General features: G+C 39.1%; 1 protein-coding gene across 2 annotated transcripts in view; it reads right to left on the reverse strand.

The window, feature by feature from the left end:
- INTS8 (integrator complex subunit 8) overlaps positions 1–16,669 on the reverse strand; it is a 56,834-nt gene that overhangs the window by 2,117 nt on the left and 38,048 nt on the right. For both annotated transcript variants that reach the window (XM_050800478.1, XM_050800479.1), the window contains 10 exons: positions 12,772–12,956; positions 12,271–12,304; positions 11,257–11,313; positions 11,120–11,181; positions 6,480–6,598; positions 4,999–5,102; positions 3,873–3,923; positions 2,321–2,394; positions 2,183–2,247; positions 1,979–2,022 (listed from right to left, as the gene is read on the reverse strand). In XM_050800478.1, coding sequence (XP_050656435.1) covers positions 1,979–2,022; positions 2,183–2,247; positions 2,321–2,394; positions 3,873–3,923; positions 4,999–5,102; positions 6,480–6,598; positions 11,120–11,181; positions 11,257–11,313; positions 12,271–12,304; positions 12,772–12,956 — 795 coding nt within the window. The remainder of the gene's footprint in view (positions 1–1,978; positions 2,023–2,182; positions 2,248–2,320; positions 2,395–3,872; positions 3,924–4,998; positions 5,103–6,479; positions 6,599–11,119; positions 11,182–11,256; positions 11,314–12,270; positions 12,305–12,771; positions 12,957–16,669) is intronic.

Genomic DNA, 16,669 nt, shown 5'->3' on the forward strand with positions numbered 1-16,669 from the left:
AACAATGAGTACAGCTGTAGATTATTTTAAAGGCAAGACGCAGCAAATGAAATAGGAATTTGAAGCTAGCACTCACAAGGTCACCATTCCCAAGACTAACATCCATGAGGACAGAGCCTGGCCAGTCTTCACTGGTATATGCCAAGCATAGAGGAGGTAAAGAAGTATGGAAAAGGTAGAGAGAGGACAGGGGCTTAAACAGGAAAGTCTAAAAATTAGAGTCCACAAAGAGAATGTGGACCACCAAACTAGTGGCAGGTAAAAAAGCTGACGGGCCAACTAAGGTTGGAGACCGGTTTGGCAGTGGCACCAGTTGTAGAACTTTTTCCAATAGTCTCAGTGGCCCAAGAAAATAAAACACATAAGTTACTGAACTTATGCAGGGCTAGGGCTTTCCCAGGTCAGGTAAAGGATAAAGTGAAGATGCTAAAAATATTGATCAAGAGTAGCTCTATCAGCAGGGGTTCCCAAACCTGGTTCATCATCAGACTACCCGGGAAACAAAAAAGAGATTCCAGGGTCCCACTTCCGACCAACTGAATCAGTATTTCTCAGTGTGCAGAATGGTATTTGTCGTACTTGAGATAAGTAGAGAAGGGAAGATGGAAGGGAATGACTGGGAAAAAAATGTCACAAACCTGAACATCTCACTGATCGTGAGGGGCTCAGGAGCCAGGAAGTAAGAGAAGGATAGGTTATGGGCAGAAAGTGGGTTGCAGTATAAGATCTTACGTAGAATAATTGTGAGTGGCTGGTACAGAGTAAAAATAACACTCCATAGACCTGAGGCTGACAAGGACTTGTAAAGTCCTTGGTGACATCAGGGTGACAGGTAAATTCATCACGTCTTTTGACACATGTAGAGGAACAACCAGATGCTTACATGAGCTAGTAAGGAAGTAAGGTATGAAGGATAAGGGTCTCAAAAAATGATAGAAGTAGAAGTGGTTTGGATATAGCAAAAGGGAGCTAGGAAAATTTTTCAATATTGCCTTCCAGCCCCAGGTAAATCAGAAAAGGGAGAATGAATAGCCTCCAATCAAGTAGAACTGGCCTTCATGTTCTTTTTCCTTTTTTTTTTTTAAGTGCTGTTATTATTCTGTTTCTTCTAAACAATGGGCATACACTTTAGTCCAAGTACAAAGTTTAAAAGACACTTAATAAATAGCATTTTTAAAAATATAAGTGAAAGAGCAAAGAAAAGATATGTGGTGATACTGCTGCAGTAAATGTTAGACAAGTAAATATGGCCATACAATTTAAAATGTTTTGGCCCATACATCAAATTTAGATACAGAGTTCATCTAATCAGTGATTCTGGGGCACCTAATATGTGCCAGACACCATTCTAGGTAACAACTATGACAAAACAAGTCCTTATCCTCATGGGGAAATAGATATTAGGTAAACATACAGTATGTTAGATGTTGACAACTGTTTCAGAGAAAAATGTAAAAAGAAATGAGAATAAGAGTACTGGAGGGAAAAGGAAAGCAGACATTGTTACTTTATAAGATGATCAGGAAAGGACTGAGGAGACACCTGAGGGAAGTTGGATGTTCTTGGAGAGAAAATTTCAAAGGCCCTTCTTAGGTGGTGAATGTTCTTGGCTTGTTCAAAAAACAGGAGGGGTACTGGTGTAGCAGAAATTAGCAAGGAGGAAAAGTCAGATGGATAGGCTAGAGGTCAACTTGTATATAGCCTTATAAGCCATTGTAAGACTTTTAACTTTGTGTGAGATGATAAGTCATTAGAAGGTTTGGGACTGAGAAATGACATGCTCTAATATTTTAAAATAACATATAATGACATGGAACAGCTAAAATTATCAAAAAAGGATCTTTTATGATGTAAACACTGATAATAAAGTTCTGGCAGTAACTAGGCACACAAAATCTATTTTTTGTTGGTTCACATCTTAACAATTGTTTAATATTCTGGAAACTATACCACTGAAGAAAGGCGTAAGGTAACTTACTGCAATTTGTCTTTTATCTGTTTCTCCTCTTTTATGATGAAGATCTAAATAATCAGTTAAGAAAAATAAATCTGACAGTATTAAATATAATGAGAGAATCTCAACTCATTTTCAGTTTTGATTTGGAAAATATACAATATTAAATATTCCTTTAACTTATAGAAATGGATCATTCTAACATCACACACATTGATGAAAGGATACAAGTCAAGTACTCCAAAATAGTAACATCCCATATGTAGTCGTAGTAGGAGTCCATAGCATCATGACTGAAAGACAGAATTCAGTTACTTCTTAAGCAGAAAAATGTTGACCTCATTATGTTAAAAAAATTATTCCTACCTGTTTTGTTCTTGCAGAGATTTAAACGCTGTTTTGTAGTCAATTTCTCTGAGGAACTGACATAAAATGGCCACCTACATTAACAAAGATTTGAAAATGGTTTCATGTAATGAAAGCTTGGTTTTACAGGGTAATCTTGAATTATTTATATGAAGAATATATTCTTGAAGAAACCTTATAGATCACATTGAATCAGCTCATTTATGGATTCCATCCAATTTTAAGTTCAAAAACCTTTATACACGTGTCTGTCTGACCACTATTTTCTTCATCAGTGACCTAAACCACAAATTTTTAGAGGTCTGTTTGAATGAGAAGCTGGCAAAAAGCCAGTTCAGAAAACTGAAGGGGGTGGAAAACTGTCAAGCAAAAGTGTCATGACATTCAAGGACATACAGAGCGTGCAATTAAACCTTTCACAGCTGGCAAGTATAGATGCTCATTTTGGCAAAATTTAGGCTGCCAGTCTGCTTAACATAGAAAACATTTCACTCAGGTCATAATGTCCATCTCTTTAAAAAATAGTTTTTATTGATTTAATTCACAAACCATAATAGTTACCTTCTTAAAGTACCCAATCTGGTGGGTTTTAGTATATTCACCAAGTTGTACAACCATCACCACTATGTAATTTCAAAACATTTTCATTACTTCCCTCAAAAAAGTCCATTAATTAGCAGTCACTCTCCACTCCCTCTCACCTCAAGCCTCTGATAACCACTAATTTACTTTGTCTCCATACTCTGAACATTTCATATGAATGGAATCATAGACTATGTAGCCTTTTGTGTCTAGCTTCTTTCACTTAGTATAATCTTTCAAGGTTCAGCCATGCTGTATCACGCAACATTACTGACCATTCCTTTCTATGGCTGAATAATATGTCATTGCATGGATATGCTGCATTGTGTTTAGTCATTCATCATTTGATAGACATTAGGGTTGTTTCTACTTTTTGGCTATTATGGATAAGCCTGCTGTGAACACTTGTGTACAACTTTTTCTGTGGACATACGTTTTCAATTCTTTTGGGTATATACCTAGGAGTGAAACTGCTGGGTCATATAATAATTCTTTTTACCTTTTTGAGGAACTGGGAAACTGCTTTCCTGAGGCTGCACCATTTCGATGCTACAACATTTTATATTCCCACCAGCAACATATGAGGGTGCCAGTGTCCCCACATCCTCACCAACATTTGTTTTTAAATGTCTTTAGATTACGGCCATCGCAGTGGGTAGGAAGTGGTATCTCATGGTTCTGATTTGCATTTCCCTAATGACTAATGCACATTTCTAATCTAAAGTATCTTTAAAAACTTGAAAAATGCTTTCTTCCCATTTAGGAGGTTTAAAGGTCAATGTTTTTAATTCATACTTTCATTTTAGTTGACACTGTATAAACTATTAAAAAAAATTAAAGAATATGCCAAACTCTTACATACCCTAAGTGATTTCGATATGTAAAATAAAATACAATTTCCAGTTCAATGCTTTATTATAAACTCTAACATACATAAAAACAAAACAACTTCATAATATTATAAACTAACCTGTGTGTGGCAATTCAGCAAAGAACAACATTTTATCATTCGTTTTATTACCTACGAAAGCAAAATTCTCATTATTTTCAAAAACCAGCTAACATGGATTGTAACAAATGTGCCACTTCACAAATGTGAAGCTGTGTGTGGAGGAACAGGGGGTATATGGGAACTCTGTACCTTTTATTCAATTTTGCTGTGAACCTAAAAGTGCCATAAAAAAAAAAAAAAAACTAAAAATCTAATAAATGTTCAATCTTATTTCAAAAGCCATTATAAGTATTTTTAAAATATCATTTAAGTTATGATACTGGTAGCCTACATCGGAGGAAATAGCAACGCATATCAAAAAAAAAAAATGTACAAAATTTGATACCAGGTGCAGGAATGGGGAGGAAATGGGAAGAAGTAGTTCAAAGGGCACAAATTTGCTATTACAGTAAGTCCAGCAAGCTGATATACAGTATGAGGACTAGAATTCATTATACTGTACTGTATACTAAAAATTTGCTAAGAGTAGATTTTAGGTGCTCTTATCACAAAAAACGGGTAACTAAGGAAGGCAACAGATATGTTTTTTGTTTGACTGTAGTAATCATTTCACTGTGTATATTAAAACATAATTCTGTATATCTTAAATATATACCAAAGAAATTAAGAAAAAAAAAAAAAAACAGGGATTTAGGAGATAGAATCCATATGATTTGAGAGCTAACTGGATGGTGGCAGGAGGATCAGTAAAGAAAAAAGTCAAAAATGATGGCCAGGGTTTGGGCTTGAACAACTCAGATGGTTAAACAAAAAAGTTTGTTTGGTATTTTGCAGTTTTTTTTTTGTTTGTTTTTGAAAGGGCACGTGAATTTATTAGGAGTGTATTAGGAGTTTATCACTTTACGGTAAAGTAAGATACAAATCAGTTTGGACAAGTTGAATTTGAGGTGTTTTGGGGGAATCAAGACAGCAATAAGTGCTAGAAATAGGGACAATGAAAATACAGAGAGCAATCTGTTCTAGAGTCATGAACCTGGGACTTACGATCACATTACAAGGAAATGGGTAAGTTCAGCCAAAAGGGGGCCCATGAAGAACATATACAGGTAGGCAAGAAGCCAGCCAGCCCATGAAAACAATTTACCTGGTCTGTATAAACATCAGGGGGCACAGCCTTGTTAAAGAAGTCAGAACACACAGCTCCTGCCTGGAGGTAATAGTGAAGAGCTGCTGAATACTGATTCGTTGCTGAAACAGAAAAACAGACATAAAGCATTAGAGGTAACAGTTGAAAAACAGGGCTTCCTTTGTGAAGAGTCAGGTGAAACTTCGTAAGTTAACACAAGCAGATTAAACCACAGATCTAGAAATAAAACGTTAGTTCATATTTCTTGCCAAATGTCCTAGCACAGAATTTAGTATTTGGAGATTTTACTTCCCAAATGTCCAAACTAGAAACAAATTATAATTTTGTGAAGTAGTTCAGAATCGGTATATCAAGAACCTGACAGCTATCAAGCTGATATCTTGAATTTGATAGATATCAAGAACCCGATAGCTTCTTTTGGGGACTGGGGTGGAAATGAGCATTAAAATCAGCATTTGCGTCAAAATAATCCAGAGGAGAGAAGAATGATGCGGGAAAGGGCACACATGAAACAAGACTGGCCATGAGCTAATTACTGTTAATTAGTAGCTGGGTGGTAGATACATGGGTGTTCAGCCCACTATCCCTTTTATCTTCATATCTTGAACTTTCCCTTTAAAAAATTCAACTCATTAGGAAACAAATACGATAGGAAAAAATCTTAATTAAAAACCAACTCCTAAAACACAGATTCTGAAATGATTCTAGTCAGAAATTTTATTTGATCTGTAGAGTAACAGAAGCACTGAAAGTTTCATATCAAGTGGGAAAACCTTATCACATACAACCCAGCACAGGGGTAATGGGGAGAGTTAGGATCTATCTCCAAGAATAAAAATAATGATCAAGTGTATCTGGAGAGAGTTTAGAATCTCTAAACAGCATTTTAAAAAGAAAACCTCATTCTCCTTAAAGATGTTTTACCAATTAGATTAAAAAAATTCATGCCGGGCGCAGGGGCTCACGCCTGTAATCCTAACACTTTGGGAGACCGAGGCGGGCGGATCACCTGAGGTAAGGAGTTCAAGACCAGCCTTGCCAACATAGCAAAAGCCAATATCTACTAAAAATACAAAAATTAGCCAGGCGTGGTGGTGGGTGCCTATAATCCCAGCTACTTGCGAGGCTGAGGCAGGAGAATCGCTTGAACCTGGGAGGCGGAGGTTGCAGTGAGTCAAGATCATGCCACTTCACTCCAGCCTGGGCGATAGAGCGAGACTCCATCTCAAAAAAAAAAAAAAAAAAAAAAATCACTACTTTTTTAAAAAAGATAATAAAGGTAGTCCACATAAAATTAAAAGCATCTGAACCAAAGGTTCCACACTAAAAAAAAGTATAAATACTTTTACCGCTTGAATTTACTAAAGTAAATCTCAAGAAAACTTAACAAGTATTGTAATAAAATAGGTCATATATTTACTTTTACTTCAGAAAGTGCTATAAAAACAAAACACAAAGCAACTAAACATCTCACTTACCAAAGTAAATATCTGCCTGGATAATTAACCAGGAATGGTTATTTGGATTTATACTGAGTGTGTATCGAACTAGCTCTTTCACTGTGATTGCCACAGCTTCAAAGTCCACAGACTGCAGGCTAAAAGGAAAGACACATAACATTAATCTCTATTTTAAAAGTCAACTTTAAATTCCATGCATGTATTTATTAAAAACAAAAAGACTCAGCCAAGATTTAGGTGAACATAAATATAATGCTAAATACTAGGAGTAAATGTACTATAAGAACTATCAACACAACTAAGTCTAAGAAAGTGTGACGGGCTAACTTTTTATGAGGGGTTGAAAACAATCTGATATTTGTTCTCTTTTCTTCAAAATGTCAAAGGTAGACAAGGCTGCACCAAGAAAGTGTATTTGCATCTTTTACAAATGGTTAAAGCATATAAAAGTAGTAAGACACTTACCTTTGCTTTTAGCACAATTTATGGGCAACAAAAGAGACTCATAAAATGTCCCCAAATTATTTTTCTTTTTTTTTTTGAGACGGAGTCTCACTCTGTCGCCCAGGTTGGAGTGAAGTGGCGCGATCTCAGCTCACTGCAACCTCCACCTCCCAGGTTCAAGCGATTCCTCTGCCTCAGCCTCCTGAGTAGCTGGGATTACAGGCACCCACCACCACACCAGCTAATTTTTTTTTTTTTTGGTATTTTTAGTAGAGATGGGGTTTCACCATGTTGGCCAGGCTGGTCTCAAATTCCTGGCCTCAGGCAATCTGCCCATCTCAGCCTCCCAAAGTGCTGGGATGGCCTGAGCCACTGCACCTGGCCCCCAAATGATTTTTAAGTTCTGTTATCTATGAGAAGCCACAAAAAAATCAAGGACTCAGACACTGATAATGTTGCCATGTGGCCTTACATCCACCTTAAGGCTTCTTGCAAGAGTTACCGACTCCCCTCGAGATGTTTCAGGGGCCATAATGGGGTGAGGGGCTGGATGTCCAAGTATATCACGTCAGTGCATTTGGCAGCCCCCAAGAATCAATAAAAGGATACTGTGAGCCTCGCTAAATGTGGACACATTGAGGTACAGAAGATGGAACTGTGAAGAGAAAAGCGAGGCTGGCACTCAAGAAACTGCTAACTGCTTCCACCTCCTAAGAGCAGTAAAGCACAAGGGTAGAGAATACAAGCTGTGGATTCAGACACATGGCTCTATCATTTACAAGGTGAATTCAAACAAGGTACTTTTGTTGCCCTGAGGGGTTACAGTTTACCCTAACTCACCACTGTGCCCAGTACAGTGGAAAATGAATTGTGGGATTATTAGCAAATAGTCAATTATTTATTTAAACTTAAATAGTTATATAAGTTAAATTGGCTTATAATTTTATAGACATTTACAAAATATTACAAGTCTATGAATTCTATATATCAAATAGTTGGTTTTAAAAACGTAATCTTCAATCCAGTGCCATTTCCACTCTTCTTGGAATCAATAAAGACTCCCACTCAGGAGAAATACTTTTCTCTAGTCAAACATTTAGTCATATTTTGTTTTCTCTGGGTCAATTTACATTAAAGTATTTTCATCATGAAGATAATAGTTAAGCCTACTATGTACCAGCCTTTATTCTAAATATCTAGCTTAGAAAATGTATTATTTCGTGCAGGGCATGGTGGCTCACGCCTGTAATCCCAGCACTTTGGGAGGCTGAGGCAGGTGGATCACAAGGTCAGGAGATCAAGACCATCCTGGCTAACATGGTGCAACCCCGTCTCTACTAAAAATACAAAATATTAGCCGGGCGTGGTGGCGGGCACCTGTAGTCCCGGCTACTCGGGAGACTGAGGCAGGAGAATGGCATGAACCCAGGAGGTGGAGCTTGCAGTAAGCCGAGATCACGCTACTGCACTCCAGCCTGGGTAAGAGAGCAAGACTCCGTCTCAAAAAAACAAAAAATAAAAAATAAAATTAAAAAAAATTTAAAAAAGAAAAGAAAATGTACTATTTCATCAATTCTGAGGCAGGTATTATTTTAGAGACGGGGAACATGGCACAGAAAGCAACTTACTGAAGGCATATAGCTCTAAGTGAAAAGGCTAGGGCTCAAACCCCAGGTGTCTGACCTATAGCCCCTAGGGTAAACAATTCCTATGCCTCATTTATAAACACGCTGGAAATCAATCATTGCAGTCTAAACTTAGGCCACAGAGGTACTACTACAGAGGCTAAAAAACACAACCACTGGGTGGGGCGTGGTGGCTCATGCCTGTAATCCCAGCACTTTAGGAGGCCGAGGGGGGCAGATCACAAGGTCAGAAGTTCCAGACCAGCCTGACCAACATGGTGAAACCTCATCTCTCCTAAAAATACAAAAATTAGCTGGGTGTGCTGGCATGTGCCTGTAATCCCAGCTACTCAGGAGGCTGAGGCAGGAGAATTGCTTGAACCTATGAGGCGGAGGTTGCACTGAGCTGAGATCATGCCACAGCACTCCAGCATGGGCAACAGAGCGAGACTCTGTCTCAAAAAAAAAAAAAAAAAATTAGCCAGGTGTGGTGGCACATGCCTGTAGTCTCAGCTACTCAAGAGGCTGAGGCTGGAGAATTGCTCAAACTCAGAAGGTGGAGGTTGCAGTAAGCCGAGATCATACCACTGCACTCCAGCTTGGGTGACAAGAGTGAGACTCTGTCTCAAAAAAAACCCAAAAAAAAACCAAAAATGCAACCATTGAAACCACCAATTAAAAATGCAAAACTGGGCTGGCCACGGTGGCTTATGCCTGTAATCCTAGCACTTTGGGAGGCTGAGGGGTACAGATCACCTGAGGTCAGGAGTTTGGGACCTGCCTGACCAACATGGAGAAACCCTGTATCTACTAAAAATACAAAATTTGCCAAGCGTGGTGGCACACGCCTGTAATCCCAGGTACTCGGGAGGCTGAGACAGGAGAATCGCTTGAACCGGGGAGACAGAGGTTGCGGTGAGCCGAGATTGCGCCATTGTACTCCAGCCTGGGCAAAAAGAGCGAAACTTTGTCTCAGAAAAAAAAAAAAAAAATCAAAAACTGGGCAGGCATGGTACTCACGCCTATAATCCCAGAGCTCTGGGAGGCCAAGGTTGGCGGATCTGTTGAGGCTAGGGGTTCAAGACCAGCATAGGAAACATGGTGAAACCCCATCTCTACTAAAAATATAAAAATAAATAGCTGGGGGTAGTGGCGTGCACCTGTAATCTCAGATACTTGGGAGGCTGAGGCATGAGAATTGCTTGAACCTGGCAGATGTAGGTTGCAGTGAGGTGAGATCTTGCCACTGCACTCCAGCCTGGGCAACAGAGCAACACTATGACTCAAAAAAAAAAAAGAAAGAAAGAAAAAGTGTCTCTACCTGATTCTTGGACTGCTATCTAACAGATTTTATATAAAAATCAGAAACACAGCATGACGGACTCTGCAGTTCAAATGCTGTGAAGCACGCACATGTGCTTCATGCAGCATGGTGCGCCCTTGGGAAACAAGCCTCAGTAAGTGGAAGGCAGGGGCACTCACCTGCTCTGACCCTCCAAATTCCTGGACAAGACAAGGGAGCTTTTCCAATCTCTAAGATTGAGATGGAAACAAATTCTTTACTGTTATTCTATTATCAGCTTGCCTGTGCACTGAAATCTTTTATTCCTCAAAGATGCCACTAAGAGTAATAACACAAGGCTTGAACAAGCACAAAGTAAGAAGAGTGAGAGGGAAGGCAGGGAGGAAAAACACTTGGGAGGAAACAAGTGGATTCCCCTATATGAGAAGTTGCTATGTGTGGGAAAAGAAAAATGTAAATGATTCCTTCAAGTAAATGAACACTTTCTCCTTCCCTAAAAAATGTCCCCATCATCTTACTGTGATTCTTAGGTAATGCACGCAAAAGGGAATATTTCTCAAAGTAATTAAAGAAGTTTAGCTTAGTTCCTACAGCAACTAAAAGAGATTGGGAGACTTTTGATAACTACAGCATTGGATGAGACATACAAAAAAATTATGAAAAAACAAATCACTTTCAAATGGATACTCGTAAAAGAAGTAAGATGCTGGAAACCTGATAGAAAGTCTTTCTTTCATTGGCCCCAATTTTCAAATTCTACTGACAATCAGGACCACTTTATCTTCTGTTCTAAGGCTGATAAATCTTAACTCCTACTTAAGAGTTATGCTGGGCCAGGTGTGGTAGCTCCTGCCTGTAATCCCAGCACTTCGGGAGGCTGAGGTAGGTGCATCACTTGAGGTCAGGAGTTTGAGACCAGCCTGGCCAACATGGCAAACCCACGTCTCTACTAAAAATACAAAAATTAGCCAGGCGTGGTGGCGGACACCTGTAATCCCAGCTATTTGGGAGGCTGAGGCATGAGAATCGCTTGAACCCAGGAGGCGGGGGGTGCAGTGAGCAGAAATTGTATCACCGCATTCCAGCCTGGGCAACAGAGCGAGACTCCGTCTCAAAAAAAAAAAAAAAAAAAAAAAAAAAAAACACAAATAGAGAAACACAAAGACTGTAGAATCTCAGCAGATTTCCGGTCCTTTAATAAAACTATCTAAAGGTATCTTTGCTAGTCAGAATGGTTTCCAAATACATAACTCATTTAATAAAATATAAGCTATACCACTACTTACTTGGGAATGGAAGATGGCCAAATAGAAATGTGTTCAGCTGTAATATCATTCACAATGTCCTCCTTTAAAAAGAAAAAAGGTGTGATTTACAAAGAAATTTCTTTCAAATTTTTTAAATGAAATTATGAAATACTTACCCGAACATTGTGAAGTTTCACAAAGAGTGATAAAATAATAGTCAAAACCAGTGGTTCCTATGAGAAAGAAAACACAGAATCCTTAAACAGTATGTGTGTATATTTATTTTTCTCCTGTCAACCTCACAGACATCAAGCAATTTAAAAGACCCTTGCCTTTTTAAAATTTAGCATCTGTTTTAGCATGTGCTTTAGCACACTAAAAATCAACTTTATTTTTAATCGCATGTGGGCAGGGGGGTGGATCATAGCACATAATTTATATAAAATTAGCATATTTAAATGTTTGGCTTATGGTGCTATCTCCAAGCTCAACTCCTCGGAACATGACCCTTAAGTGACTTTTTATTCCTTCAAATAATGTTAAAAGGGTGAAACCCAGGTTATGTCCAGTAAATAAATATGACATTGATCCTACTAAGCAAAAATTAAAGCCAGGCTTCACACATCTAGTCCCTATTATGAAGACTTTTTTACAATTTAAAGAAATACCTGCTCCGTTCACTAAAACATGGTAAAGTAAATGAAAAACTTTTCCAATCAGATTATCCCACCCAACAATAATGATCACTGAAGAAAAGCACATTAACAGGCCACTTTAATAATTAAAGCAGAAGCCAGGCAAGGTGGCTAACACCTGTAATCCCAGCACTTTGAGGGGCCAAGGAGGGAGGATCATTTGAGACCAGGAGTTAGAAACTAGCCTGGGCAACAAGGGGAGACCTCATCTCTACAAAAAGTGAGCTGGGCATGGTGACATGTGCCTGTAGTCCCAGTTCCTCAGAAAGCTGAGGCGGAAGGACTGCTTAACCTCAAGAGTTAGAAGATGCAGTGAGTTATGATCACACCTCAGCACTCCAGCTTGGGTGACAGATCAAGACCCTCTCTCTTAAAAAAAAATTTAAATTAAAAAACAAACAATAATTTAATCAGTATTTGAAGTACCCAATGATTTTTAGTCATAGTCTACAATAACCAGCAATAGTAATTAGAGCAATTTTTAATAAAACTTACTCGTAATTTTTTGATAAAAGAAAGCAGTTCACTCCTACAAAACAAAAATTTTTGAATATACATTAAATACTAGAAATTAAAAATAAAATCAAGAAAGTAAATTATAGATGAAGGTTTATTCTTAATGCTCCAATTCGGCAAGTATGAAAAGGAATGTAATATTCTATCGTCATACTAACCTAATAACATTTCTTCCCTGTTTTAATCACATGTGAAGTCTTCAATACTATCCAACCTTAAACACTACTGATTTTTAATTCCAGTTGATTAAATGACTAATAGTTTCTTACAATGACACATAAACAGAAGATATTTCCAAAAGTGGCCAAGGCAGACAGGTTCATCACAGACGAGTACTACAGAACTCGTAAGATTGTCCAACTTTATGATATACACAATAAAAGCTGATGTTCTTGAAATCAACCTTTAATAGGTCAATAGTATAAACAGGATAAATATTAAGAACTCGAACACAACTGACAGAAACATACCAATACATACCGATACATGATACCTAACGTAGATTCCCTCTGCTTTATTAGACTAACTCTGCCATCATTTCCTCGTTTGTGCTGACTGGACACACTACAGATTTGAACAACAACTTCCCAAAGGTCTTTGGCAGTCCGTCTACTTTCTTTAGGGCCTGGAAGTTCTTTGCATGTAGCTGCTAAAAGCTGTCCAAGCTATAACATGAAAAACAAAACACACAAAAGATAATCTGTAATGTCATGCACATTAGTTCTATTATCAAGGCACACTGGAGGAAACATGGAATGACTGCCCAAACATACTAAGCACAGTTATTTTATGCTGTGCATTCTGTACAACCTTTGAGGCTCATTGTCTACTGACAGATCTGAATCTGAGAAAGATCCTCTGGTTCGAGCATACAAACTTTGTCTCTGAACAGTTATAGTCTAGTGAAAATGAAAATGAGACAATGCAAAGAGATAGATGATTTATTAAGTGGAAAAAAAACCGAGATGCTAAATACACATAGTATTATCCCACGTTACATCGGGAAAAAATTGTGTAATGGAAGGCATACACCTAAATGTTAACTGTAGTAAAAGCCCAGGGGATGAGATTAAAATACTTAGATTTTTCTCTCTCCCTTGCACACATATGCACACATACAACTTCTTATCACTAAAAAAAAATTGTTTCAATGAAAAAAATAAGGAAAGGAATAAGGAAACTGAAGTTGGTGGAATTAAGGGATACAGATTTAAAGCAATTTTTCTCTAAGAAAATTGGTAGCAACTGGGAATGGAGCTACTGCTCATCTGAGGAGGTAGAATTAAGGCAGGACAGGTTATATAAAGTGACTGGTGTGAATAAATGCAGCCTCAAGGACCTAAGACGTAGGGAGCACCCAGAAATAAAGAGTGGAAAAGCTGAAAGCAAAAGAGAAAGACTAACTTACAATAAATTCAGAATTTCTTCTTTTTTTTGGAGACAGGGTCTTGCTCTGCACCCAGGCTGGAGTGCAGTGGCATGATATTGGCTCACTGCAACCTCCGCCTCCCAGGCTCAAACGATTCTTGTGCCTCAGCCTCCCGAGTAGCTGGAATTACAGGCATGTGCCACCACGCCCAGCTAATTTCTGTATTTTTAGTGGAGACAGGGTTTCACCATGTTGGCCAGGCTGGTCTCAAACTTCTGGCCTCAAGTGATCCATCCACTTCGGCCTCCCAAAGTGTTGAGATCACAGGCGTGAGCCATGGCACCTGGCCAAATTCAGAATTGGGACCCGTTATTCTTGTTCATATTAACTTTTATACTCCATGGCTCTTGTAGAGGGTGCAGTAACAAGGATAATTTCAAATCCATCAGGAACCCCTTGTTTCTACTTAAAATGGACCTAGAAAATTTTCTAGGCCGTGCGCGGTGGCTCAAGCCTGTAATCCCAGCACTTTGGGAGGCCGAGACGGGCGGATCACGAGGTCAGGCGATCGAGACCATCCTGGCTAGCACGGTGAAACCCCGTCTCTACTAAAAAATACAAAAAAACTAGCCGGGCGAGGTGGCGGGCGCCTGTAGTCCCAGCTACTCGGGAGGCTGAGGCAGGAGAATGGCGTGAACCCGGGAGGCGGAGCGTGCAGTGAGCTGAGATCCGGCCACTGCACTCCAGCCTGGGCGACAGAGCGAGACTCCGTCTCAAAAAAAAAAAAAAAAAAAAAAAAAAAGAAAATTTTCTAGGGGTCCGTACTGCTTAAGGCAGCTTTTTTAAGGCGGCAGCAAGATTGCAACAAAGACAAAAATTGGTGGTTTTTCTCTACATCTTCTGTTATGAAAAATTTCAAACAGAAAAAAAAAAAAAAAAAATTCAATAAATACCTGACACGTTGTGACTATTCTGCCATGTTTGCTTTATATATCTACATAAATTGTTTTGTTAAACCATATTAAGTTAGACACAATATTTCATCCCTAAATACTTCCATATACATCTTCTAAGGACAAGGACATTCTTCTCCATAACCACAACTCTGTGATCATGCCTAAGAAAATTAACGAGAGTACTGTGGCTTTCCAAAGCTCATGAGAATAACATAAAAATCCTACCTATACCAGGTGAATGGATATGGACCAATGGCCTAGTAGGATATTTCATCCTGCATGCTCACCTAAAATACTCGCCTCTGACAAATGGAATCACGATACATGCAACTATTCACTGCAGTGTAACGCCAGGGATACTGGTGCTCTTAGCTCAAATTCATCTTCTGTTGTCAGGGATCATATGCTTTAGGTCACTGAATTTATTACATAAATTACATTTTTAAAATGTTCAGAGGTCTTAGGCCCCAAATCAACTGAATTCCACAAACATTCTTGAGCACCGACTATGGGTGGGCATCATGGAAAGCACAACATAAAAATTAACTGCCCTGAAGCAGTTCATTGTCTTATAGAGAAGACAAGTGGATAAATAACTTATTATTCAGCATAAACACAACAAAAGAAATAGTCAACAGTACAACAGTACAAAGGAAGCAAGAAGAGGAAGTGATTTACTCATTTACAGAGAAAATAATATGGGAAAGCATTAAAGAAATCACATGAACAGGCAAAGCTGGGAAGGACATCCTGGCTAAGATGACAAACAGCATGTGCACAGGTGCAAAATGGAAACATGGCGTGGGCATGCTGGTGCTGCCAGCACAGGGCTGGAACACCAAGGGGCAGGGGAGCTGCACCTGGAGGAGGAGAAGCATGCACACCTTAAGAGGGCTGGTAGGCCACATGAACAACCTAAGGTTTTAGCCTACACTAGGACCACTGTGGCTGCCAACCCCTACTACTACCACCTAGGCTCTTATCATCCGAGTGCCTATAAACCTGTGCCCTTTCCATTATGTGACACTACCACTCTCTCTGATCTAAGGGGCAGACTAGACAGTTTTATATTATTTCAAAAGGGTGCATTTTAGTCACATGCTTAAGAATTTTCTGTTCCTATTTGTGATTACATAATATATAAGTAGGAAAATATAACAGAATAGAAAACATTAAAATCACTAATACCCCATTATCCAGAGATAATAGCTGTTAATATCCTTTCAGACTTTTTCCTACACGTGTGTGCGTGTGTGTGTGGTGTATTCCACGCCAAACTGGAAGTGTGGACACTGATTCTGATTATATTTTCTTTCAAAACACCATCCCTCATTCTAAACTTTTCTCTAATTCCTTTTTCCTTGACATTAACAAGGCAGTGAGAGGGCAATCATGTATGGAAGGTGGCACACAAAACCCTAACCACCAGATGACATATGAGGAGACACCTAAGTGACAATTCTTTCGCAAAGTCACCACACATCCTTCCTGCTTTTGGACCAGATCAGGGGAACTGCAGGAAGCAGTGAGACAGCCTCTCCCAGAGTAAGGCAACCAACAAAACAATTTCCTGTGTCCTTACACATTGTAGACCCTCAAGCATTCATTACACAAACACACGCCTATCTCTCCTGGTGCACAGCTCCACAGAAGTCATTGCCAGAGGTAAAGAGAAGAGTTACTCTACTGTCTTTGCACTCAGTGACAAGCTACGATTCTAACTGTAAGAGATAGTAACCTTGGAACAAAATGGTTCCCTCATCTGATTTTCTTAAAGGCTAAGAAAAGACTGTTGGGCATAATGAGACAAGTACCCAAGAAATTAAGAACTCACATTCCAGAAAGTTCACTAAAGAGACAGAAATGATTCAGGCTGGGTGCGGTAGCTTATGCCTGTAATCCCAGCACTTTGGGAGGCCCAGGCGGGTGGATCACCTGAGGTCAGGAGTTCGAGACCAGCCGTGGCGAAACCCGTCTCTATTAAAAATACAAAACAAAAAAAAATTACCCGGGTGTGGTGGTGCACGCCTGTAATCCCAGCTACTTGGGAGGC

This window comes from Macaca thibetana, chromosome 8 (genome assembly GCF_024542745.1).
Source record: "Macaca thibetana thibetana isolate TM-01 chromosome 8, ASM2454274v1, whole genome shotgun sequence".
NCBI classification, from domain to species: Eukaryota; Metazoa; Chordata; class Mammalia; order Primates; family Cercopithecidae; genus Macaca; species Macaca thibetana.